This window comes from Peromyscus maniculatus, chromosome 1 (assembly GCF_049852395.1).
Source record: "Peromyscus maniculatus bairdii isolate BWxNUB_F1_BW_parent chromosome 1, HU_Pman_BW_mat_3.1, whole genome shotgun sequence".
NCBI classification, from domain to species: domain Eukaryota; kingdom Metazoa; phylum Chordata; class Mammalia; order Rodentia; family Cricetidae; genus Peromyscus; species Peromyscus maniculatus.
Window position 1 is genome coordinate 154,099,693 of NC_134852.1, and position 25,018 is coordinate 154,124,710.

At 47.0% G+C, this 25,018-nt stretch overlaps 1 protein-coding gene across 3 annotated transcripts; it reads right to left on the bottom strand.

The window, feature by feature from the left end:
• Positions 1-925: 925 nt before the first annotated feature.
• Positions 926-21,038, bottom strand: LOC102907829 (tumor necrosis factor receptor superfamily member 26-like). Of its 3 annotated transcripts, XR_006061901.2 has the most exons (9): positions 20,747-21,032; positions 10,916-11,003; positions 9,834-9,962; positions 9,209-9,320; positions 5,982-6,058; positions 3,261-3,380; positions 2,523-2,591; positions 2,251-2,355; positions 926-1,101 (listed from the first exon to the last, which is right to left on the bottom strand). XR_006061901.2 is itself a non-coding variant. In XM_006977313.4 (8 exons), exons 1-8 carry the CDS (start codon positions 20,789-20,791, stop codon positions 1,070-1,072), a joined length of 672 nt encoding a protein of 223 aa, XP_006977375.1. In that variant the 5' UTR covers positions 20,792-21,032; the 3' UTR covers positions 926-1,069. The 3 variants fall into 3 exon arrangements, 1 of the variants encoding a protein (XP_006977375.1); XM_006977313.4 differs by lacking the exon at positions 2,251-2,355; XR_013046334.1 differs by lacking the exons at positions 926-1,101; positions 2,251-2,355 and having other exon boundaries at positions 9,282-9,320; positions 20,747-21,038.
• Between the last annotated feature and the right edge of the window lie 3,980 nt (positions 21,039-25,018).

Consider the following 25,018-nt stretch of genomic DNA (forward strand, 5'->3'; position numbering starts at 1 on the left):
TTCTTCTGAGTAATTCTCATTCATACATGCTCACTGTAGTTTGAGAGGAATCAAGTCTAAGGCTAGTTCTTAGGCAGATGCCTGGGGGTTGGATGCCTAAAAGCACAGACTGTGTTCCCAGTGCCCAGTGTGGCAGAGTCCATAGTTGCTCAGGCAGGCCTGCCAGGAGTCTTTCTTGTGAGCTTATCTGTATAACAAAGCATCTTACCTGGGTCACACCCTGCTATAGACTGCAGGGGCATGGTGGCTCAAAGAACATTTGGGTCCTCCTAACCTTGGCCCCTAGAAAGGCATTCCAAGCACCATGATCCCAAACTGGCTCTAATTGACAAGTTCAGAGTACAAAGCCTTATATCCTAAGGCCACAGTGGGCATCAAGGAGGGAAGTCCTCTAGCCACACACAGGACTGATGTGCTTTACACAAGAAAAGGGCACATCACATATCTGGAGTTCACGGGGTATGCAGTGGGATGGGTGCCAGCTTCAAACTCAGCTGGGCTATTTGGAATGTCTCAATTCTGTATCAAAAGACACATGACTCTAGCTTGAGGACCTAGCACACACATGTGTTTTAGCAGCTAAATTGTCACAGCTTGCAAACACATATAAATTATTAGTTTCTGGGAGGCCAGTCCCAAGTTTAGAAACAGTACCTGTAGGCAGAAGTTTCTGTCCTGCCAGTCACTCCCAAGTAACCACACAGAAACTTATTATTAGTTATAAATGTTTAGCCAATAGCTCAGGCTTGTTACTAGCTAACTCTTTCATTATAAATTAACCCAAATTTCTCATCTATGCTTTGTCACGTGGCACAGCATGCTCATCATGCTTTTCTTTGCTTCTGCTCACAACTCCCAGACTCTGCCCTTCTTCCCAGCATCCTCTTCATTTGGCCCTCCCACCTAACCTCTACTTGTCCACCTATTGACCACTTAGCTTCTTTATTAAACCAATGACATACATTCACATAGTGTAAATGGATATTCCACAAGTACAACCAAGCTTCTACTTCCATGCTCAGGAATATCAATGTCCTTAAGTCCAGTGAGCTTCAGGAATGCCATCTGTTTACTCATGAGAATTTTGTAGCATATTGGAGGCTGGAAAAAAAAAAACAGAAAACAACCAACAGTCTACTTATATTTCTGGCATATTCTGGAGGAAAGCTGCAGCAATTCTGTGATTCTGTGTCTCCCTATATGAGAGGCTCTTTGTGTCCCCAAGTAATCCCCAGTGGTCAGAAGACCCAGGTTGGGACAACTTACTATTCATCAATTACTCAAGATAGAGAGCAGCCAAGCCCAACATGGCTTCAGTCTTCCTTCTGGAAGGAACTTCTGGTCTCTTCTTGAGAGGCCAGAGGCTCAGGATGAACAGTTTGTGGAGATTGGCCCTTTCCTTCCTTACCCTACCAAGGCCTCCAGCATTTAGGGCAGTGTCTGGCAAGCTCCCAAGGCATGTTGAGAAGAAGGGATGCCATGCATCTGGGAAGCTAGCCAGGGAGATCTATACCATGTGAAGTCAGGGCCTGACCAGATCCTAGGACAAGCCTGCTGTGAGGTGTTCTGTGGCTTCCAAAAGACAAGCCCATGTCCTGACCTGTTGCCTGCAACTATGATCTGAGTTGGATAAGTTTTTATAGGTGAGGACACACTCCAAGGACTGGTCAGGCAGGGAGAGGGCCATCTGAAGACGGTGGCAGACTAATTCAAGCAGCCTCAAGCCAAGGACTGGCAGTTCCTAGAATCTGGAAAAGCAGGAGAGACCCTCTGAACCACTGAGAGACCTAGCTTTAGTCACACTTAGGCTCAGACTTCTAACCACTGGAAGGGCAAGATAGTGGATTCCTGATGGGTTGAGCACCACTTTGTAGTCATCTGTTACAAAGAGAAAACACCTCCCTTTGATTTTCTGTGCCTCAGTTTCTACCCAGTGTCAAAACCACTAGAACTTCAGTCTCTTCCCAGCACAGACTTTGGCTCTCATAAAGAGGACACAAACACCATGGCGCCATCTAAACCCCCGGATGCAGGATACCCACACCTCCCTGGCTTTCTGGGACTGCATTGCCACTCTAATGAGAGCTAAGCACTCAGCAATTGGAGGGGCAGGAGATACCAGCATGAATTTCAAGGGTGGAGACTGCAGGCATAGCACCCAGAGAGCCTGGGAAATTGGTGTGGTGGTGTTTAAAGTGGAGGAAAGAGAATCAGGAGCTGCTGGTCAGGCTCAGTGTTAAGAGAACTCACTGGCTGCTCATCTAGGGAGCCTAGGTTCAGTTCCCAGCATCTGCAGGATGGATCAGTAACTCCAGTTCCAAGGGATCCAGCATCCTCTTCTGGCCTCCACAGGCACTGTATATTCATAGTGTACAAACATAAGTGCAGGAAGAAAAACCCATGCACATACTTTTAAAAAAACATTTAAAAAAATTTCAAGATCATCCTCAGCTACATAACAAGTCTGAAGCTAGCCTGGGCTATAAGAGATTCTGACAAAGAATTCCCAGCATGCTACTTACAGAGCTGAATCTCCTCTCCTGGAACACGTGGTGAATTTAGACTCCCTGGTGCAGTGGATGAAGAAAGAACTGGAAGAAGAAATGTCTTCAGTGCATAGCAAACTCACACTTGTGTTTCCAGAACCTGGCAACATAGAGCTGAACCTCTGTCTGGGGAGGGGATTTCAGGGGCCTCCTTAACCCATCCCTCTGTCCCCAGCTCCAGGCTGGGACACCCTGGAATATGCTCACTGCCACCTTGACCCCTTTAACCTGAGATGCTGCTGGCACTATTTGGGGGCTGTTCTATCTGCAATGATAAAGCCAGAGCCTTGTCAAACACACTGCCTCTCCTAAGACTGAGGAGGTGGCTCAGAATGAATATTGCTCTTGCAGAAGACCCATTTGGTTCCCAAAAGCCATGTCAGGCAGCTCACAACCACCTGTAATTCCAGCTCCAGGGCATCTGATGCTTTGGTTTCTGGGCACCTGTACATATGTGGTATGCGTATGCATGTACACACACACACAAACACACACACACACACAGTTCTCATAGATACACAGACTGCTCTAGTTTTTACTCATCTCTTTTTTGTTTGTTTGTTTTGTTTTTCAAGACAGGGTTTCTCTGTGTAACAGCCCTGCTGTCCCAGAACTCACTCTGTAGACCAGAGTGAGACCTCGAACTCAGAGATCCTCTGCCTCCTGAGTGCTGGGATTGAAGGCGTGCACTGCCACTTCCCAGCATTCACTCACCTCTTTTTAAAACACACCAAATGACGGCGATGATAGCAGCAATGATGGTGATGACAGCAGCTATGACAACTATAACAGTCAGAGGTCCAGACAGGCAGAGATGGTGATAACCTGGCGTCCCTGGAAGGAGACAGACGGGAGATTGCTGAGGCAGGGTTGAGCACAGCTGACAGCTGTCTTATTTATTTATTTATTTATTTATTTATTTATATTTTATTTTATTTTATTTTATTTTATTTTATTTTATTTTATTTTTTGAGACAGAGTTTCTCTATGTAACAGTCTTGGCTGTTCTGGAACTCTGTAGACGAGGCTGGCCTGGAACCCACAGAGATTCACCTGCCTCTGCCCTGCAAGTGCTGGGATTAAAGGCGTACACCACCACCGCCTGGCGGCTGTCTTTATTAGAGTGACAAACCACAGAAGTTCCTGTCCAGGCTCAGAGGCCATGGGGTCCTGTTAAGGTCCTTGGAAGGAGCAAAGGGTGTGCCTCACCAGAACAGCAGCAGGGGGCTCTCCTCCCCACAGACTGCTCAGACCATTCAGGAGTCTTGGCCTCACTCTTTGTGAAATCACAGCCCAGGGAGAGCCCAGCGTGCAGATACTGGGGGATGGAACAGGCTAGAGGGAACTGTGGACCTCAGGCTCTGTCAGCAGCTGCATGAATGGCTGAGGGTCAGTGAAGCTACATATCATGCAACCTAAAGGCTTTCTTAGTCTTAGATAAGGTCTTTCTATTTATTATGTATTTATTTATTGGTTTTAGTATTAAGCATCCTTCTAAAATTGTTGCTCATGTGTTTACCTTATTTTTAATGTTTATTTTTATGTGTATAGGTATTTGTCTACATGCATGTCTGTGCATTGTGTGCTTGCAGTGCCTATGGAGGTCAGAAGAGGGCGCCATATCCCTTAGAACAGGAGTTACAGATGGTTGTGAGCTCCCATGTGGGGGCTGGAAATTGAACCTGGGTCCCCTGCAACAGCAACAAGTACTCTTAACCAATAAGCCATCTCTCCAGCTCCTACTTATTTATTTTTTGATATAGAATCTTGCCATGTAGCCCTGACTGGTCTAGTACTAGGTAAATAGCCCAGATTGGCCTTCAATTCACAGCCATGCTCCTGCCTCAACAGCATATGTGATGGAGTTACAGACCTGTGCTGTCACACTTGGATGTTTTACTTTATTATTTATTCAATTTCATTTCATTATTATTTATATTTATATGCTCATGTGTGTGTCTCTGTATGTATGTGCATGTGCATGCACATGCACACACACACACACACACACACACACACACACACACACACACATATGCAGAGGTCAGAGGAGGACATCGTGTGTCCTGTGCTGTCACCCTCTGCCTTACTCACTCCCTTGAGACAGGGTCTCTCTCCCTGAACCTGCAGCTAGGCTGACAGCCAGTGAGCCCCAGAGATGGAAGCACACTCACACCTGTGGGTTCTTGGATTTGAACTAACACCTGCATGTGTATGCAGCCAGCACTCCTACCCACTGAGCTCCCTGGCCCCATTTTTAAAACAAACACTTTACTGTTATGTGTGCGGAGGTCAGAGGACAATTTTGTTTGGTTTGTTCTCTCCATTCACCTTTACATGGGTTTCAGGTTCTGGGGATTGAACTCTGGTTGCCAGGCCCAAATGGCAAGTGCTTTTATCTTCTGAGATTTCTAAGGCCAGCCCCTGCCTATAGGATCTTTTTTCCCCTTATGTGTATGGGTGTTTTGCCTGTATGTGTATCATGTGTGTGCCTAGTGCGCAAAGAGGTCAGAAGAGGGTGTCGAAAGTTTTGAACCTGGAATAACAGTTGCAAGCCACCACATAGGCTGGAATTGAACCCAGGTCCCCTGCAAGAGCAAGTGCTCTAAACCCCGAAGCCATCTCTCCAGCACCCTCCTGCTTGTAGTATTAAATGAAAACTTTCTTTAGGAGTTGGGGAGATGGCTGGGTTGGGTTGTGAGCCTAGCCTGTAACTGCTGGAGCCTAACCTGTAACTGCTGAGACATCTCTCCAACCCGAAGACAAGATTCTTGACCTGCAGCCCCCCAAGCAAAATCCAGCCAAACACAGTCATTTGTTCATAATCTCTGGCTATTTTTCCTACTGTGGCAGAGTTTAATAGTGACTATAAATGTCAATGTTACCTTCTCAGCTGGTTTAGTTTGGGTTTCTATTGATTTCTGTTTACAGTTTGAGACCATCATCCCAGGAAGTCAGGGCAGGAACCACTACAGAATGCTGCTTATTGGCTTCTTCCTCATGACTTGCTATGCCTGCTTCTTTATAAACTCCAGGACTACCTACCCCAGGGTAGCATCATCCACAATAGTTTGAGCCTTCCCACATCAATCACTAATTAAGAAAATCCCTATAGGAGTGCCTACAGGTCAATCTGGCAGGGGTCATTTTCTCAGTTGAGATTCTCTTTTCCTAAATGACTCAAGCCTGTGTTAAGTTGATATAAAAACTGGCCAGTACACCAATGAACATTTTTTGGAGAGGGGCAATTTCGAGACAAGGTTTCTCTGTGTAGCCTTGGCTATCCTGGAACTCACTCTGTAGACCAGGCTAGCCTCAAACTCAGAAATCTGCCTGCCTCTGCCTCCTGAGTCCTGGGATTAAAGGCATGTGCTACCACTACCACTGCCCAGCCAGTGAACATTTCTAATGTGAGTTTAGGAGGCAGATCCTTACCTGAGTTTGACTCGAACGTGTCACATAGTGTGTCCATGGTGGCGTTGCATTGCCTGATGACTTTGTCTTTAGGACAGCTGGGAGGAAAGCAGAGCATGTTACTTCCTCCCACCCAGGCAGCCCAGAACACACTCTACACTGCCCACAGGGTTAGGGAGGACCAGCCCCACCCCAACATGGCCCTGGTACACTTTGCCATTCTGGCCAAAAGCACTCTGAAGAGATTAGAGTTTGGGAGTGCCTGTTCTATTTAGGGAAAGACCCCTTCTCTCTCACTTCCTGGATAGAATGTCTGGCTCTGAAGACCTGACCTGCTGTCCCACCACATAGAGGGAAGTCTGCCTAGAGACAAAGACAGTGTGAGTAAGGAAGAAGCAAAGATGTACAGACAATCAAGAGCCTCCATCAAACTGGAGTTGAACAGTCTTTCCTCACGCAGTTCAGTGTTTTCTGAGTCGTGTTTATGGGTGTAGAACCTGCCTCACAGATGCAAGCTATTGCCTGGTGTGGTGGTGAACACCTTTAACCCCAGCCCTTGGGAAGCAGATGCAGGCAGATTCTTGTGAGTTCACACCAGTCTGGTCTACATAGTGAGTCCCAGGCCGGCCAGTGAGACCCAGTTTCAGAGGGTGTTTGTGTGGAGAGATGGCTCAGTGGTTAAGAGCATTTGCTGCTCTTCTAGAGAAAGTAGGTTCTAGTCTCAGTGTCCACACAGTGGCTCACAACCAGCTATAACTATAGTCCCGGGGGATTCAATACCCTCTTTGGGACTCTGTGGGCATCAGACATCAGGCAAACACCATGCACATAACAAACAAACAAACAAACAAACACAGATTCAAGCTATTATACAAGTGGCCTTATTGCTATAGATACTTCTCAAAAATGTCCTCCCAAACTCATGCGCCTTGGAACTTCACCTTGCTTGGAAACAGGGTCTTTGTAAATGACACTAAATGTAGTTGTGTAGCTAGAGTTTTCCGCCTTGCTCACAGTCAGGACAAATCTTTGTCACCCGCCAGTCCCACAGCCGCTCAGACCCAACCAAGTAAACACAGAGACTTATATAGCTTACAAACTGTATGGCCGTGGCAGGCTTCTTGCTAACTGTGCTTATAGCTTAAATTAATCCATTTCCATAAATCTATACCTTGCCACGTGGCTGGTGGCTTACCGGCGTCTTCACATGCTGCTGGTCATGGCGGCGGCTGCAGTGTCTCCTCGCCTCAGCCTTCCGCTTCCCAGAATTCTCCTCTCTCCTTGTCCCACCTACTTCCTGCCTGGCCACTTGCCAACCAGTGTTTTATTTATTGACCAATCAGAGCAATTTGACATACAGACCGTCCCACAGCATAGTTGGGGGGTCACACTGGGTTAGGATGAGTCTTTTTTTTTTCTTTTTTGGTTTTTCAAGATAAGGTTTCTCTGTGTAGTTTTTGGAGCCTGTCCTGAAACTCACTTTGTAGACCAGTCTGACCTCGAATGCACAGAGATCCGCCTGCCTCTGCCTCCTGAGTGCTGGGATTAAAGGTGTGTGCCACCACCGCCTGGTTAGGATGAGTCTTAACCAAGTGATTAGCGTCCTTACAAGAGGGAGTTGTAGTCAGATGCACAGGAGCAAAGTCTATGTGGAGAGAGGTGGCAAAGAGTGATGTGTTCACACACCAAGGAATGTCAGGAACTGCTGCCACCACCAGAAACTAGAAGAGGCCAGGGAGGAGGCAGAGGAGTGGTTCTCAACCTGTGGGTCGCAACCCCTTTCACATGGGTCACATAGCAGATATCCTGCAAGTCGGATATTTATGTTCTGATTCATGACAGTAGCAAAGTTAACGGTTATGAAGTAGGAACAAAAATAATTTTATGGTTGGGGATCACCACAGCAGGAAGAACTGTACTAAAGGGTCACAGAATTAGGAAGGTTGAGGACCACTGACCTGGAGCCTGAAGAGGGAGTGAAGACCTGTGAATGCCTTTGATGTTGGACTTCTTGGCTCCAGAACCATACAAGAATAACTTTTTGTTTTTAGGCCTTGTTTATGGTCATTGTTAAGTGGCCACCAGATTTTATTTTATTTTATTTTATTTTATTTTATTTTATTTTATTTTATTTTATTTTAGGCAGTATCTCACGTAGCCCAGGCTGGCCTCAAACTCACTATGTAACCAAAGAGGACCTTGAAATTCTGATCATCTGGCTTCCAGAGTACTGGGATTATAGGCATACCACCGTACCCAGTATATGTGGTTCGAGAGATTGAGTCCAAGGCTTTGTGTATGCTACAGGAGCACTCTATCAATGGAGCTACATTCCTGGTCCCACAGAATTCCTTTTATAAAGTTTCATTTTGTGTTTAGACATGTGCATGTGTTTGTGTCTGTGTGCATGTGTACATGAGTGCAGGTACCCACAGAGGCCAGTAGAGGGCATCAGATTCCCTAGAGCTGGAGTTATAGGCAGTTATGAGGCCCCTGATGTGGGTGCAGTGAACTGAACTCAGTTCCTTAGAAAAGTGAATCACATCTTATCCCTGAGCCATCTCTCTAGCTCTCCTTCCCCATTCTTAATTAACACTAAGTCACTTTTGCCATCCTCTCTGCCTAGAGTTCTTTCCCCTTGAACTTTCTATGGTTGCATCTCTCCCTGATTCACTGAGCCTTTACCCATAAATAACCTTGTGATTCCTCCAACTGAGTGTGCAGTGGCCCTCATGATCATGAATTTACTCATCACCAATAGTGTTTTTTCCCCCAGACATTATCTATATCTCAAGGAGACCTCAAACTTGCTATGTAGTTAACCTTGCACTCCTGATCCTCCTGCCTCTACCTCCCCAGTGCCAGGACAACAGGCTGTACCACCACACCTGATTTTTGCAGTTTTGGGGGTGGAACCAGGGCCTTGTACATGCTAGGCAAACACTCTACCAACTTAGCTTCATCCTCAGTCCATCAGTAATGGTCTTATGCTATGTGTGTATCTCCGTTGTGTGTCTCTCACTGTTGGGGCTCAAAGGTTGTTTGTTGAGTGAATTAATGAGTGAGTGAATGAATGAGCACTGACTCCAGGCAGCTTCTGGGAGGAAACATCCTTTGTTTGATTTTACCTGTGTGGCAGGTGCTGCCCTCATGAGCCCCTCTATAGACAGGGACTCAGAGGCTAGGGGACTAGAGGGCAGGAGTGGGGATCTACACTCATTGTGTCCCCCTCCCCCGCCAGCTGGTACCTGCTGCATGGAAGGCACTTCTCCACACAGTTTTCAGAGTTACAGTAGGCGCCCTGCTTGCACTGGCACTTACGATCAGCCGTCTGGGAGCATTCTGACACCTCCTCTTGGTCTATGGAAGCAGGAAGGCTGCAGGTCAGTCATCAGGGTGGGAGTCTGTCCCAGTGTACAAAACTCCATGACACAGTAGTCGTCTTCACAAGCTTTTCACTCTGGGCACATAATCTGCCTTCACCCTGCCCTCTAACACAGGGACCATGCCAACACCACAACCAGCCTCCCTTTTCTTCCACAGAGCCCCTCCATCTGGGCTGGAGAGGAACGGGGAAGGGGTGTACCTCAGGAGTACCCAACCCCCAAGCTTCCTTTCAAGCAAAGGCTCTACCGTGGAGCAGCACTCCCAGCCCTTAGTGGGGGACGGGGGGGGGGGGCGGGGAGAAGAGAGAGAGAAAAAAGCCTATTAGGCCTTTGTGTCAGGTAGAGTGGGAGGAAGGCAGCATTTGCCATCTTCATTATCTTTCTGTGGCCCCTCTCCCTGCCAGTCTGCCTGCTTTAACTATTGGTGGAGAGGCTGCCCCCATGGACGGACAGATGGACGGATGGATGGACGAGGCTGCCCACTTACCATCCCGGCAATGAGAGCAGCGGAAGCAGGAATACTCCCTGTTTTTGTAGTCCATGAAGTTTTCAAGCTCACATGGGATGCACTCACTCTTGCTGTGGTTCCTCTGGCATGATTTAATGAGATGGGTGCCTATGTGAGAGGAGAAAGAGGTGTTTGGGGGGCCTAGTGAAGCCCTTGGGGTGCTAGATCCCCTCACTACCCACTCCTAGGCCCCCAGCCCCCCTGCCACAGTCTTCATACTAAACTTAATGTGTGGAGGCCCTGCGTCACCCCTTGGCTGAGACTGATGTCCCGCAGGGTGTTGGAGCAAGAGAGCTCTTCCTCTTCACTCCAGAGTCCTAGAGAGCTGGCCTACGAGAGGCCTTCGTGTCCATCTCCCCGTCTCATGCCAGGTTGCTGCCTGCCCATGATGGTTTCACAGAACTCCAAAGTCTAAATAAAGATTAGATCCTTAGCCAAGGTCCCTGCCACCTTCTCGGCCTATGGCAGAAGCACAGGGAGACAGCTGCACACCTCACAATATGATCTCTGCACATGTGCTGACTCCCACAGTGTTCAGGGAGGTCGGTCAGTCCCACCTCACTTTTGTGCAGTGTGCTTGTAGGGATGTGCCCACACATGGCTATGTACCCGCAAGTGTGTGCAGGTGTGCATACAGACCCAAATGGGTGTCCACAGACTCATGTGCATTTAAGTGCATGAGTAGGTGTGTTTGCAGGTAGGTATGCATACAGATGTGTGTGTTGGCAGTTGTGTAGGATGAGGGCTGGGTCCAGGTGCAGACACTCATACGCTTTTTCTCAGGCATCTTCTTGCTGCTTCTGTAGAACACATCAATGCCCATCTCTGGACAGACACACACATGTCTCTGGTTTTTTTGTCCTCCAAAGTCAGGGGCAGTGCTTGGGTGGGGCAGGGCAAGTAGCAGCTGGTTGCTAAGGTGACACCCACTTCCCTTTTTCTGTCTGATTACACCTCTCTCCATGAAGTCTCCAGTTCAGCCCTAGCTAAAGGCCTGTAGCATCTTTTCCCACCAGAAGGCCAGGCTTGTGGAATGCTCTGGAAAGCATCCTGGAACTCACCAGCAGGACAAAGTTGGCAGCAGAAGGTCTCAGATAGGAACTCATCTGTCCCACACTGGCTTGGACTGCTCTCATTGCAAACTGTCGCCTAGAATCAGAAAGGGAAACACAGAAAAACCCATCCATTGGTGACTCTCAGCACAGAAGAGTAGATGGCTCCCCACCTGACCTCAGCTCTCATACGGAACCTTTCTGCAGAGCATACACTACAATTTTTGCTCATATCTCCCCAGGAGTGACTGGTAGTAGTCAGGGGGCAGGTGCAGATATATTCCTCAGTTTCCAACTTTGGGTGGCTTTGTGTCTTTGCCATTGGTGAATGACCTGTAAGGCTGCCAGTGAACTGTTTGTGTTCTAGCATATGTTGTTTTCAGTGGCCACAACTATACTTTAAAGTTTCTTTTTATTCATTTATGTGTATGAGTATGTTGCCTGTGTGTATATATGAACATCATGTGCTTGCCTGGTGTCCTTGAAGAAAAAAAGTGTGAATTCCTTGGGACTGGAGTTCCAGATGATTGTGATCTACCTACCATGTGGGAGCTGGGAACCCAATCCTGGGCCTCTGTAAGAGCTGCTGGGGTTCCTACCCAGAGTCATCTCTCCAGCCCTGCATCTACACTTTAAGAAAATATGTTTGTGAAGTTGTGCGTATCTGTGCACACATATTGTAAATGCATGTGCCTGTGTGTGTATACTTACAAAGTGTGCTCATCATGTGATCTTAATTTTTTGTAACCTTACTGATTATTTTTAAGATATAGCCCTAACTGGACTGAAACTCAATATGTAGCTAAAACTGGTCTCAAACTCAGATCTACCTGCTTCTGCATCCTGAGTGTTGGGATTAAAGGTGTGTACTGCCAAGGTCTGGCCTCCTTTTATTTATTATGGTATGTGCATGTGAGTGAGAGAAAGGAGGTCCCATGGCATGCATGTGCCATGGTGTGCATTTGGAAAGGAGAGAACAGTGTTGTGGAAGTCCATTCTCTCCTCACACCTTTACGTGGGCTCTGAGGATTGAACTAAAGCTGGCAGGCTTGTGTGACTTGTACCTTTATCCACTGAGCCACCTCTCTGGCCCCACAGTTTTACTGAGACAGGGACTATCACTAAACTCAGAGTTCAGTTTGGGCTAGAATGGCTACCAATGAGCTCCCAGAATCCACCTGCCCCCTTCCCACTCCCACTGGAGTTATAGACACATGTTGCCATACATGGCTTTTATGGGGTGCTGAGGATCCAAACTCAGTCTGCTTTTTGTGTGTTGGACACAGTTTCATGTTTGTTTATTTCACCAGTATATTTGATCTTCATTATCCACCTACTTCCTAACATTTCTTCTCATACCAAAATCAGTGGTACTTTTCAGCTATTCATTAATACACACAGAGTGTCAAAAATTTGAGCCCCCTGAGGCCGAGGAAATGGTTCCGCAGTAAAGAGCACTTGCTGTTCTCCCAGAGGACCCAGGTGTGATTCCCAGCACCCACATTAGGTGGCTCACAAGGGCCTGAAACTCCAGTTCCAGTGGATATGATGTCCTCTTCTGGACTCTTCACAATGTGTATATACTCACACAATACATAAATAAAAAATAACTCAGTTATGTGGTGATATATTGTGTACCCTAATAAAGCTTGCTTGAGGATCAGAGGACGGAGCCAGCCACTAGATTAGACATAGAGGCCAGACAGTGGTGGCACACACCCTTAATCCTATCACTCAGGAGTCAAAGATCCATCTGGATCTCTATAAACTCAAGGCCACACTGGAAACAGAGCCAGGCAGTGGTGGAACACACGCCTTTAATCCCAGGAAATGACAACAGGTTGGAGAAAGGTATATAAGGCATGAGGAAATAGGAAATGAGGCAGTTCAGCTGAGACCCTTTCCAGTGAGGACTCAAGCTTTCAGTCTGAGGGGTTCATGGAAATAGGATCGGCTGAGGAGTTGGCAAGGTAAGGTTGGCTGTGGCTTGCTCTACTTCTCTGATCTTTCAGCTTTCACCCCAGTATCTGGCTCTGGGATTTTTACTAAAATACCTTCTAAGATTTGAACAACACAGTTAAATATTTGTGTGTGTGTGTGTGTGTGTGTGTGTGTGTATACATACACATTATATATGTGTATGTTTGTATATACACACACACACTGAGACAGGTTCTTGCTGTGTATACACACACACATACACATACATACACACTGAGACAGGGTCTTGCTGTGCATACACACACACACACACACACACACACACACACACACACACACACACACACACTGAGACAAGGTCTTGCTATGGACCTGGATGGCCTGGAACTTGCTGTGTGTATTCAGCCTGGCCTCCAACTCACAGAGATCCACCTACTTCTGTCTTTTGTGTGCTCAGATTAAAAATGTTTGTCACTCCTAGCACTCAGGAGGGAGAGGCAGGCAGATCTCTGTGAGCACCGGGGCAACCTGGTCTATCAAGCAAGTTCCAGGACAACTAGGGCTGTCCAAAAAACCAAGAAAAAAAAGTGTGTATGTCACCACCCTGGGCTAAAATTAACCCTGGGTTAAAAATTTTGAGTCACGGGGTTAGGGATTTAGCTCAGTGGTAGAGCGCTTGCCTAGCAAGTGCAAGGCCCTGGGTTCAGTCCTCAGCTCAAAAAAAAAAAAAAAAAAAAAAAAAAAAAATTGAGTCACTTGAACATACTGCCCGTTGAGGGCAAGTGAGGAAATACTTTCTGTTCCTGCTTCATCTTCCACTTGCACGCGTGAGTCTCTCTTACAGGATACCCATTACCTTTGTTTCTGTATCTTTTGTGGTGTTTCCGCATTGCTTCTCATGCTGTTTAAAATGGCTCCAAACACAGCAGTGAGAAACTGTTTCCTGTCCAGAGTACTAGGAGGTCACAAATAACCTTATAGATAACACACGTGTTTTTGAGAAATGGCTGCAGGTGTGAATTACAGGCTGAGGAACATGGGTTCTATATTAATCAACACAGATGGCATAAGATGCTTTTAAACAAACATAAAGTAATCTACTGACCAGTTTATAAAAGTGTGGGCAGAGGCTTACAAGAACAAGCCTCTGGGCTAGGAGCTGGCTCAGTCAGGCCCTGCATCAAAGCATGAGGACCTGAGTTTGGATCCCTCACATTCACCTGGGCATGTAGAGCACCTCTAACTCCAGCGCTGAAGATGGAGACAGGCAGATCCCCGAAGCTCATTGGAAACGAAGCATAACTTAGCTCTAGGTTCACTGAAACACCCTGTCTCCCTGGATGTAATGGCTCTGCTATTAAGAGCACTGGCTACTCTTCCAGAGGACCTGGGTTTCATTCCCAGAAGCCACATGGTGGCTCACAACCAACCACACTCGAGTTCCAGGAGATCCAACACCCTCCCTCTTTTGACCTCTGTGGGCACCAAGAACGTATACAGTACACCTAAACTCATTCAGACACACATTAAAAAATATTTTTTAAATCTTAAAGTTAACTTATTTTTATGTATATAAGTATTTTGACTGAATGTGTGTGCCACACCTCTGTCTGGTGCCTATGGAGGTCTCCAGACCTTAAAAAAAAAAAAAAAATTGGAGGGGTTTCAAGACAGGCTTTCTCTGTGTAACAGCCCTGGCTGTCCTGGAACTTTCTCTGTAGACCAGGCTGGTCTCAAACTCTCAGAGATCCGCCTGTCTCTGCCTCCTAGTACTGGGAATTAAAGGTGTGCTCTGACATACCCAGCTTAAGAAAGAAAGAAGAAAGAAAGAAAGAAAGAAAGAAAGAAAGAAAGAAAGAAAGAAAGAAAGAAAGAAAGAAAGAAAGAAAGAAAGAAAGAAAGAAAGAAAATCCTGCCTTGGGAAATAAGGTGGAGAAAGATCCAGAAAGACACCAGTCGGCAGCCTCTAGTTTCCTAGTGCACATATCTACATTTGGGGAGGGGAGGAGGGGAGGAGGGGAGGAGGGGAGGAGTGGAGGAGGGGAGGAGGGGAGGAGGGGAGGAGTGGAGGAGGGGAGGAGTGGAGGAGGGGAGGAGTGGAGGAGTGGAGGAGGGGAGGAGGGGAGGAGGGGAGGAGAGGAGGAGGGGAGGAGGGGAGGGAGATAGCATCTAACCCTGCTTTCTTCCTGCGAGCAGTGGCTCAATACCTTAGGCAGTTGGGGTGACTTTCAGAACGTGCGCCTCTACTATGAGAACTGCCTTGGGGTGTGGCTCAGTGGAGCAGCACTTGCTTGCTCAAGGCCCTGGGTTCCATCCCCAGCACCACAAAAAACAAATAAATGAATGAATCTTAAAAGATAAGAAATGAGCAGGAGAAATGGATCTTAGTTAAGAGCACATATTGCTCTTGCCGAGGACCCGAGTTCAATTACCAGCATCCAAGTCAGGGGACTTACAACCGCCTGTACCTCCAGCTCCAAGGGGATGCAACACCTCTGGCCTCTGTGGACATCTACACTCACACACACACAGTTACAAATAATAAAAATAAACCTTTTTAAAAAAAATAAGAAACAATGTCACCCCTCTGTGGCTTCCCCTCTTAGCCATTATGAAGGAGACCCAGTTCCTCACCAATGTGGTCTAGGCTTGATTTCTCCCATTAGATTATTATACATCATCTCTGCTGCCTTCAGCTGGAATTTGACCTAACTCTGTCTTTCTGCCATTCATTTCCATCAAACTGTATCTGATCTATTTTGTTCATTTGTTTTCGTGACAGGTTGTTTCTCTGTGTAGCCCTGGCTGTCCCGGAACTCTCTCTCTCTGTAGACCAGGCTGGCTTCATATTCAGAGATCTGCCTGCCTCTGCCTCTCAAGTGCTGGGATTAAAGGCATGAGCTACTACACCTGGTTTGTTCTTTCTTTTTATAAATGATCAGGGCTTGGTGGTGCATGCCTTTAATCTCAGTACTCAGAAAGTGGGAAGACTTTTGGGAGTTTGGGGATATTCAGAGCTACACAATAATGTGGGGGCCCACAGAGGCTCCAAAGTAAAGCTTTACTCAAGGTCAGAAAGTCTGAGCTTGCTTTACCCAGCAGGGCTGCATAATAGGATGATTTGGCCAAAGGTGTGGTTACCAGGTGTTTTGAAGGGTCTACATTTCTTGGTACTTTATACTTTGACCTTGAGAGGGGGAGGTCTTTTGCTCCTCCCCTTACTGATGTATAAAAAGCTCATCATAATTAAAGTTGAGAGGACTGAGTATTGACCTAGGGCTCTCCTGAAGCTATCCTGTGTCCCTGTCTTTCTCATCATCTCCATCTATATTTCTAATGCTACCTCATTCCTCACTCCTCCCCCCAAGAATCCTTCAACAGGTCAGAGCTGGCCTCCCTACACAATAAGACTCTGTCTCCAAAACAACATTTAATTTTTTTTTTTACTTTATGTATGAGCACCTGCCTACATATATGTATGTGCACTGTGTGTGTACAGTGCCTGCAGAAGCCAGAAGATCCTTTGGAACTGGAGTTAAGGAAGGTTGTGAGCTTCCATGTGGGTGCTGAGAACTGTACCTGGGTACTTTGCAAGAACAGTCAATGTGGATGTGTTGAATTACTACTTTGCTGTACATATTATCTAATAAACTTTAGAAAGAAAAAAGAAGGCTGGGTGGTGATGGCACATGCCTTTAGTCCCTAGCACTCGGGAGGCAGAGCTCTGTGAGTTCGAGGCCAGCCTGGTCTACAAAACGAGATCCAGGACAGGTACCAAAACTGCAGAGAAACCCTGTTTTGAAAAAACAAACAAACAAAAACAAAACAAAAAAACCCAAAGCCCACCCCCACTGATACACTTCCTCCAATAAGGCCACACCTCCTAAACCCTCTCAGGTAGTGCCACATCCTAATGACTAAGCATTCAAATATATGACCCTATGGGGGCCATTCTTATTCAAACCACCACATCAGGCTAGTCTCAAACTCCTGGACCAAGTCACCTTTTGCCTTGGCCTCCACTCCAGACATTTTTAGTTTTGCTTTTCAAAGGGCAAATTTGAAAGGGCATTGATGCCTTTTGAAATTGAAATGGGAGAGGGTCATGTAACTGAGTGTAAGACTGTCTGCCTACCATGGGCAAGGCCTTGGGTATGGTTCCTAGCACCACCAAATTTTTCAAAATAAAATAAGATTGAGGGGCTGAAGATGTAGTTGAGTTGGTAGAATACTTGCCTAGCACGTATGAGGCCCTGGTTTCCATCCTCAGCCCTGTATAGCATTGATGTAGTGGCACATGCCTGTGTTCCCAGCTCTTGATAGAGGCAGGAGGATCCTTAGTTCAAAGTCTACTAAATGAGCCTACACCCTCAGCCCTTATGTCCGTGAGATCCCAAAGAAACTCAGGACCGGTAGCTAAGTGTGGTGCCTATTTAACACACCAAAGTGCATCTCTGACTGCAGGCTGCCAGGCTCTTCCAACATCACAGGTACCTGTTACTGTCCTGGCTCCTGTCAGCATTTCTCACCCCGCCCACCCTGCCCACCTCTACCCTAAACCTCTCCAGCGCCAGAGCTTCCCTTCCCTTCCCTTTTCTCAGTTTCTCTTTTCTATAAAAACCGGCCATTTTGGCAATGAGCTCTCTTGGCCTCCTGGTCCTTGGCTCCCCTCTTGGTCCTCTTACCTTCTCTCCTCTTTGCTCTCTCTTCTCTTCCTCTCCCCCCTCCCCGCCCCCGGCCACCCTTTCTCTCCTTTCATGGCCTGGTTCAGTCTACTGGCCATGTCCCACCTACTGCTTTCTCTCTCCGCCTCTGGTGGCTCTCTCCCTCATGCCTACACTAAAAACCTCCTCCTCAACCATACCTAGGGATGATCCTGTCTTCATTTTCATTCAGTGCTCTCCTTTATTTATTTTGTGCATGTATGTGTATGGCACACGTGCAGGTGTGAGCACACGTGTGGGTCCCTTGCTTTGGTATGCATGTGTATATGGAGGCCAGGATGTGGTGTTGGGTGTCTTCCTTGACCTCTGTCCATTCTGTTTACTGTGGTGAGGTCTCTCACTGAACCCACAGCTGGCCCTAGTGAAGCCCTGCCTCTCTCGGCTTCCTGAGGGGTGGGGCTAGAGATGGGCTTCCATAACCAACTGCTTTCACATTGGTCCTAGAGAGCAGAACTTCAGTCCTCAAGAGATTTATGGCTCTCCTCTTTTTATTTGCTGCTGCTGCTGTTGTTAGACATGGTCTCATGTAGCCCAGGCTGGGCTCTCACCATATGGCTGAGGATGACCTTGGAATAGCGACCCTCTTGCTTCTGCTTCCCCAAATGCTGATACAGGCTGGGCCATCACATTCAGTTTAAAGCACCAAATAAATAAACGGGGAGATGGCTCAGTTGATAAAACACTGTCTCACAAGCATATGGACCTGAGTTTGGATGCTCAGAACCAGGTAAAAAACTGAACATGCTGGCACTCTCTTGTAAGGCCAACAGTGGTGGCCCACTGGGCAGCCTGACAAGGGAAAATCAAAACTTGAAAAAAAAAAAAAAACCCAGCACCTTCTCTCAGCTGGGTTCATTAAACAATAGTCCAGGCTGCTTTCACCCCAGTGACTCACTGCAGCTGGGGTTCTGAATGCAAACAAAACAGCAAAGGAAGCCACCAGGGGAGGAAGTGACATCGTGTCCTTCACTTTCTGGTGCTAGGAAGGAAAAAAAACACTCCATTTTATACTGCACCCATTTGATACCCACCAGTCATTTGTCTAACTCCAGTTTCTGAAACCCTGTTCTCTAGCAGCGGTGGGGCCTGGGAGAATGGAGCAATAGCCAATTTTATTGAGAGCATCAGATACTTTATGCTCTGATGGTGAAGAAGAGTCACCTGAGTAAAGTGTACAATCACAAGGATAAGATGCATGTGGCAAAAACATGTTTTGCTATGGAGAGATATAAACAAATAACAACAGCCGGTTGTAATGGGTAATCTGAAGGAAACTCACTCCTAACTGCTAACCTGAAAGGGTAAAAAACACATTCCAAAAAGAAACTGAGGTCACAGGACTCTCCTCTCTCTCTCTCTCTCTCTCTCTCTCTCTCTCTCTCTCTCTCTCTCTCTCTCTCTCTCTCTCTCGTGTTTTCTCACAAGCACTCAGAATTCTCCTCACACGACTCCATTCTTGAACTGTGTTCTGACAAACCTGACTCAGAGATTCCTCCACCTAGAAATGTACAGGGACCATCTACTAATTACGTTATGACTGACTCTTTTCTGGCGTCTGTAACCTGCTCATGCAAACATTCAGGTTGCCTTGTCTACCTAATCTTGGCAGATCAAAACAGCTCTTGGCTTGTTTCTGCAGATACTCAAGGTCTTCTTATGGTTTTTGCCTTTAAAAAACAAAACACCCCTTCACCCCCACTTTGCACAGCAATCTCAAGTTGGGCTCAGAGATTGTTGTTATGCTAGCGGTAATCAACAAATCGTTATAATTGAATTGGGCCTATGATCTTTTTCCAGGGGACAAGAACTTCATCACACTGAGAAAGTGTCCAGAATAGCACACCTATCCATGCAAGTCCCCAGGGAATTTAACCTGAGGGCACTTGACACTCTGGGGGTTCACAGAACCCCAGAGGTTACTGAGGTCCACTGACTGAAGACCAGCACTACTATCTAGGAAAATCTTGGCAGACGGTGGGGAGGAAAGTGTCATTTCTCAGGGTGACCTACTTTCACTCTTGTTTGGCGTGAGGTTAACCCAGAACCAGCCTGTTTCTGCCCACTTCTCACACAAACCAGCTACTGTAGCAACGCAAAATAATAATACTTTTTTTTTTTTTTTGAGTCAGGATGTCCTACAGTTTAGGGTGACTTCCAACTCCCTATGTAGCTGAGGGTGACTTTGAACTCCTGATCCTCCTATGTCCTGAGGTTACAGGCCTATGATCCCCACACCAGGCTGAGAGCATAATTTGAAAATGCCAAGGGTGGTGGCTCAGGCCCAGGATTCCTGCAGTTGGAAGCCGAGGCAGGAGAAACAGGAGGTAGAGGCAAGCCTGGGCTGCATAATGTCTGTCTCAAAAGAGGGAGGAGGAAGGGACCAGTGAGTAAGATGGCTTAGTAGGAAAGGTGCATGCCAGCAAGCCTGACAGCCTAAGTCTGATTCCTGGGACCCACATGGGTGAAGGAGAGAACCAACTCCTGACAGCTGTCCACTGGCCACCACAAGTAAATATAATAAAACATTGCAAATAAAAACCGAGGCGCTGGAGTGAAGGCTCCGTAGCTAAGAGCACTTGTGGAGAGGACAGCACTCGCAGTATGACTCACAATAGCCAGTAACTCTGGCTCTAGGGGATCCGATGCCCACTAGCCTGCACCGGCACCCTACACATGTATACAGACACACAACGTACACATAGCTAAAATAAAAATAAACCTTTAAAGGTGAGAAGGGACAAGGAGTCTCAGAAAATGGTGAAACCGTTTTTGTAGAAAAGTTAGTCAGGTATGTTGACTCATGCTTTTAATCTCAGCACTCAGGAGGCAGAAGGTGAATTTGAGGCCACACTGGTCTACATAGTGAGTTCCAGGATAGCCAAAGATATATAGTGAGACCCTGTCTCAAAAAATACCAAAGAAGAAGAAAAAGGAGAGGTAGAGAGCAGAAAAAAAAAAAATCCCACTGTTTGTAGTAAGAAAAGGTAAGGATCTAAAATAATGTCTCATTAGGTGTCTGATCCTCTCCTCTCATCCTCTACCTCCACCATGCAAGCCAAGAGCTGCAAAAGGAGACCCATTACTACCTCTGGGTCCAGTCATGCATACTGCTCTGGGCATGACAGCCTGCCAGAACCCAGCTGGGGTTCCCACCCACCTGCTTGCCTCCACTCACCCTCAGAAGCAGCCATAGCAGCAGCAGATGCACCAGCACGGCCATCAGAGACAGAGGTAGGACAAGGCAGGGCTGGGCTGATGAGTGTGAGGACTAGCCAGCTGCAGCCCAGATGCAGCCCAGATGCAGCCCTAGCCAGCTAGGAGGCATTTAAAACCACTCCCTGTCTGAGTTCTTCCGGTAAGGTCCACACCCAGGCTCCTCGACTTCCTCGCTCCCCTGAACCGTCGTTGTTTTTGAAATTTACATTAAAGTTCCTCAAAACCTCCACTCACCACTCCACAGTACCAATGGCCAGCAAAAGGCACTTCAGAGCCAAGGAGTTTGAAAGCAGAGCCAGCCTAAGAGATGCGTGCATTGACTGACAGTAAGTCTACCCAGACACTGGACTGTGGGTCAGCCTTAAAGAGGAAGGAAAGCCTCCCACATGTTGGATGCCCCTCCAGAGCCCTGGGCTGCAAGGAGTCGGCTGGTCTCAAAGGGACAAACACTGTGTAAGTCTGCTGCTGAGGACCTGGTAGTCTCAGGTCTACAGAGGCAAAAAGCAGGATGGAATGCCAAGACTGGGAAGGAAAGCTGAGAGTGAGTGGCTCATGGGGATAGAATTTCAGTTTAGGAAGACAGAAAGTTCTGAAGGTGGATGGTGCTGGGGTTGGCTTGATGATACAACAGTGCTATGTATGCGATTTGTGCTTTGGAGCTGGGCATTCAGACATGGCCAGAGTGGTTTAAAAAATGAAGAAATTGGAGCCAGGCAGTGGTGGCTCACGCTTTTAATCCCAGCACTTGGAAAGCAGAGGCAGGTGGATCTCTGTAAGTTCGAGAGGCCAGCCTAGTCTAGAGAGCAAGTCCCAGGACAGCCAGAGCTACATAGAGAAACCCTGTCTTGATAACAAAACAACAACAACAACAACAACAACAAGGAAGCTTCTTTATGAAGTAGATTGTACTTGCTGGTTTTGTGTGTCAACTTGACACAAGCTAGTCATCAGAGGAAGGAGCCTCAGTTGAGGAAATGCCTCTGTGAGATCCAGGTGTAAGGCATTTTCTCAATTAGTGATTAATGCAGGAGGGCCCAGCTATCCCTGGGTTGTTGGTCCTGGGTTCTGACCAAGCCAGGGGAAGCAAGCCAGTAAGCAGCTCTCCTTCATGGCTTCTGCATCAGCTCCTGCCTCCAGGATCCTGCCCCATTTAAGTTCCTTCCTGACTTCCTTCAGTGATGAACAGCAATGCTGAAGTGTAAGCCTAATAAACCCTTTCCTCCCCAACTTGCTTTCTGGTCATGGTGTTTTGTTGTGGCACTAGAAACCCTGACTGAGACATAGATGGTGATTAATCCAGAGACCTGCAGCTGATAAGAGGCTTCAGAATGTTCAGTCTTAAATAAGGTGTCTATACCATACCCCACCTCCCAGGGCTGAGGGATCATTGTGGAAGAGAGGGTGGAAAGAGTGTAAGTATGTAAGATCCAGACGGGCGGTGGTAGCACCAGCCTTTAATCCTAGCACTCGAGAGGCAGAGCCAGGCAGATCTCTGTGAGTTCAAGGCCAGCCTGGTCTACAGAGCAAGATCCAGGACAGGCACCAAAACTACACAGAAAAACCCTGTCTTGAAAATACCAATTAAAAAAAAAAACCAAAAAAAAAAAAAAAAAAAAGAAGAAGAATATAAGATCCACTGTGGTGTGTGTGTGTGTGTGTGTGTGTGTGTGTGTGTGTGTGTGTGTGTGTATGTAGAAAGAGAGAAAGAATAGAAAAGGAGCTGAATGTGGTGGTGCACATGTTTAATCCCAGCACTCAGAGGCAGGATAATATCCATGAATTCAAGGCCAGTGAAAGGGAGAAATCAGTAGCCATCTTGAGAAACACTTTCCCCCTCCCCTCCTCCAAAGGTATTTGCTGACCAGCAGTTTTAGAAGTGACCGGAAGTTGAACTTATAAGGCTGGGACAATAAATCTATGTATCCTGGACTTGGCAAAACAAGATATGGGGAGTAACGGGCTCAACTGACCAGAAATTGAACTTATAGGAGAGTAGGACTGGAACAATAAATCTGAATGTGTATATCCTGGGTTCAACAAAAGCAGGACATCGGGAGTAAAAATTTATGTCTCTGTAGATACCCTGAATCCTGTTAGCCATCAGTAACCTCATGCTTACAGTTCAGCCAGTCACTTCAAAGAACTACCTCACCGGTAGCTCCCTCGTCCAATCCCAAGCTGCATGCAAACCTTTCCTATATAAACTCCTTCAAGTGAGTGCTCGGGGCGTTCTCCTCCACCCACTGTGTCGGATGTTGGACTGGGACCAAGACCAGGGCTTGCTTGTTTTGTTATTAAAAACCTCTGTGTGCTTGCATCGGATAATGGCTCTGTGGTGATCTTGCTTGGGGGTTTTGCGACCTGGGCACAACAACCAGCATGGTCTACAAAGTCTCAAAAAAAAAAAAAAAGAGAGAGAGAGAGAGAGAGAGAGAGAGAGAGAGAGAGAGAGAGAGAGAGAAGAAATCGGTTTATCAGAAACTCAGTAGAATGATCAGGCTATCCTCATGAGACTACAATCACAGGTGCGAGTGGAGGGGCTGCCAGGAAGTCATGTGGTCCACAGTCACAGGAAGTTACCAGAACTGAACTTGGCCAGCGTTTTGAGCAACTTACAGAAAGCCTCACAGGAGCACCCCATGTCTGGAGACAATGGCTAGTTGTCAACTGTCCCAGATAAATTGCTTTTCAACCAGGTGATTGGCCAAAGAGCTAGAGACAGAGAGAGCTCAAGGGACCATCTCTCCAGCTCCAGCAAATCTGTCTTGATAAACCCCAAAAGTAGATGGTTTTGATCAATTTGCAATCCCATCAGGGCGTCAGATATGAGGGCTAAAGTTATGTTTTAATTTTCAATTACTGTGCTTAAGAGAGCTATAAAAGAAAAATGCCTCTAACCTGTGAGCCCCACTCGCTCCAGGACAGATAATAAGGAACCTGCCTGCTCCGTTTTGAAGACATGACTCATTACACTGTATTGGTAAAAATAAGTTTCCATTTACTGTAAGAACTGAGTGGCTGTTTTTAAGTCTGTTTCCTGGAGATTAATGTGCTCCAACCCATGACCTTGACTTTTTTTTTTTGTTTTTTTTGTTTTTTGTTTTTTTTCGAGACAGGGTTTCTCTGTGTAGCTTTGCGCCTTTCCTGGGACTCACTTGGTAGTCCAGGCTGGCCTCAAACTCACAGAGATCCGCCTGGTTCTGCCTCCTGAGTGCTGGGATTAAAGGCGTGCGCCACCACCGCCCTTGGCTTTGACTTTTTTTTTTTTTGAGAATACCCTTACCTTCCCTGATCCTCCCTAATCACCCTCCCTAGTCACATGGTGACCACACGATGTTTTTCAAGATTTTTTTGCATTTCCTTATTGCCCCCATTGTCTTTCCTCTGTAAACCCACTTTGCAACTACTTGTGATTTTAGTCCTTAAAAGGGGCCCACCAAATGGATTCAGGGCTGCTCTCTTTAACCCAGCTTAGGAGGCAGTCACTGGCCAACTCTTGGGTGCTGTTAGTATTCAGAATGCTGGGGACCCACCCAGCATTCTGACATCATCTTATGTAAAGTCCCCTTTAAGAAAAAATTCCTTGAGACTCCGCCAGCTCCGATTGGACCAAGGTGAGTCTTTGTTCTCCTAGCCAATCACCCCAGCCTCCAGGCTTTAGGCCCAGGGGCACACCTCCATGCTGCCCCCATACCCACAGCCGTTGCAGGCCCAGTTCCAGGCCAGCAGGCAGGACTCCTGCAGGTAGGCCTGAGTACCACCATTCCCCACTGGACCCTGTAACCTATAAGCCCCGCTCCACCACCCCAAACCCACCCATCCTTCAAGACGGCAGCTCCAATTGGACCGAGAGCCTTCGTCCAGTATCTGGATGGAAGCAGATGCAGAGATTCACAACCAAGCACCAGGCTGAGCTCCAGGAGTCCAGTCAAAGGGAAAGAAGAGGGATTATATGAACAATGGGGATCAAGATCATGGTGATGGGGAAATCTACAGAGACAACTGAACCAAGCTCATAGGAACTCACGAACATTAGACAGACAGCTGTGGAACCTGCATGGGACAGGACTAGACCCTCTGCATATGGGAGACAGTTGTGTAGCTGGGTCTGTTTGAGGGGCCACTGGCAGTGTGATCAGGATCGATCCCAGTTGCATGAGCTGGCTTTCTGGATCCCATTACCTATGGTCGGACACTTTGCTCACTTTGGTCCTGTCTCGACTGAATGTAC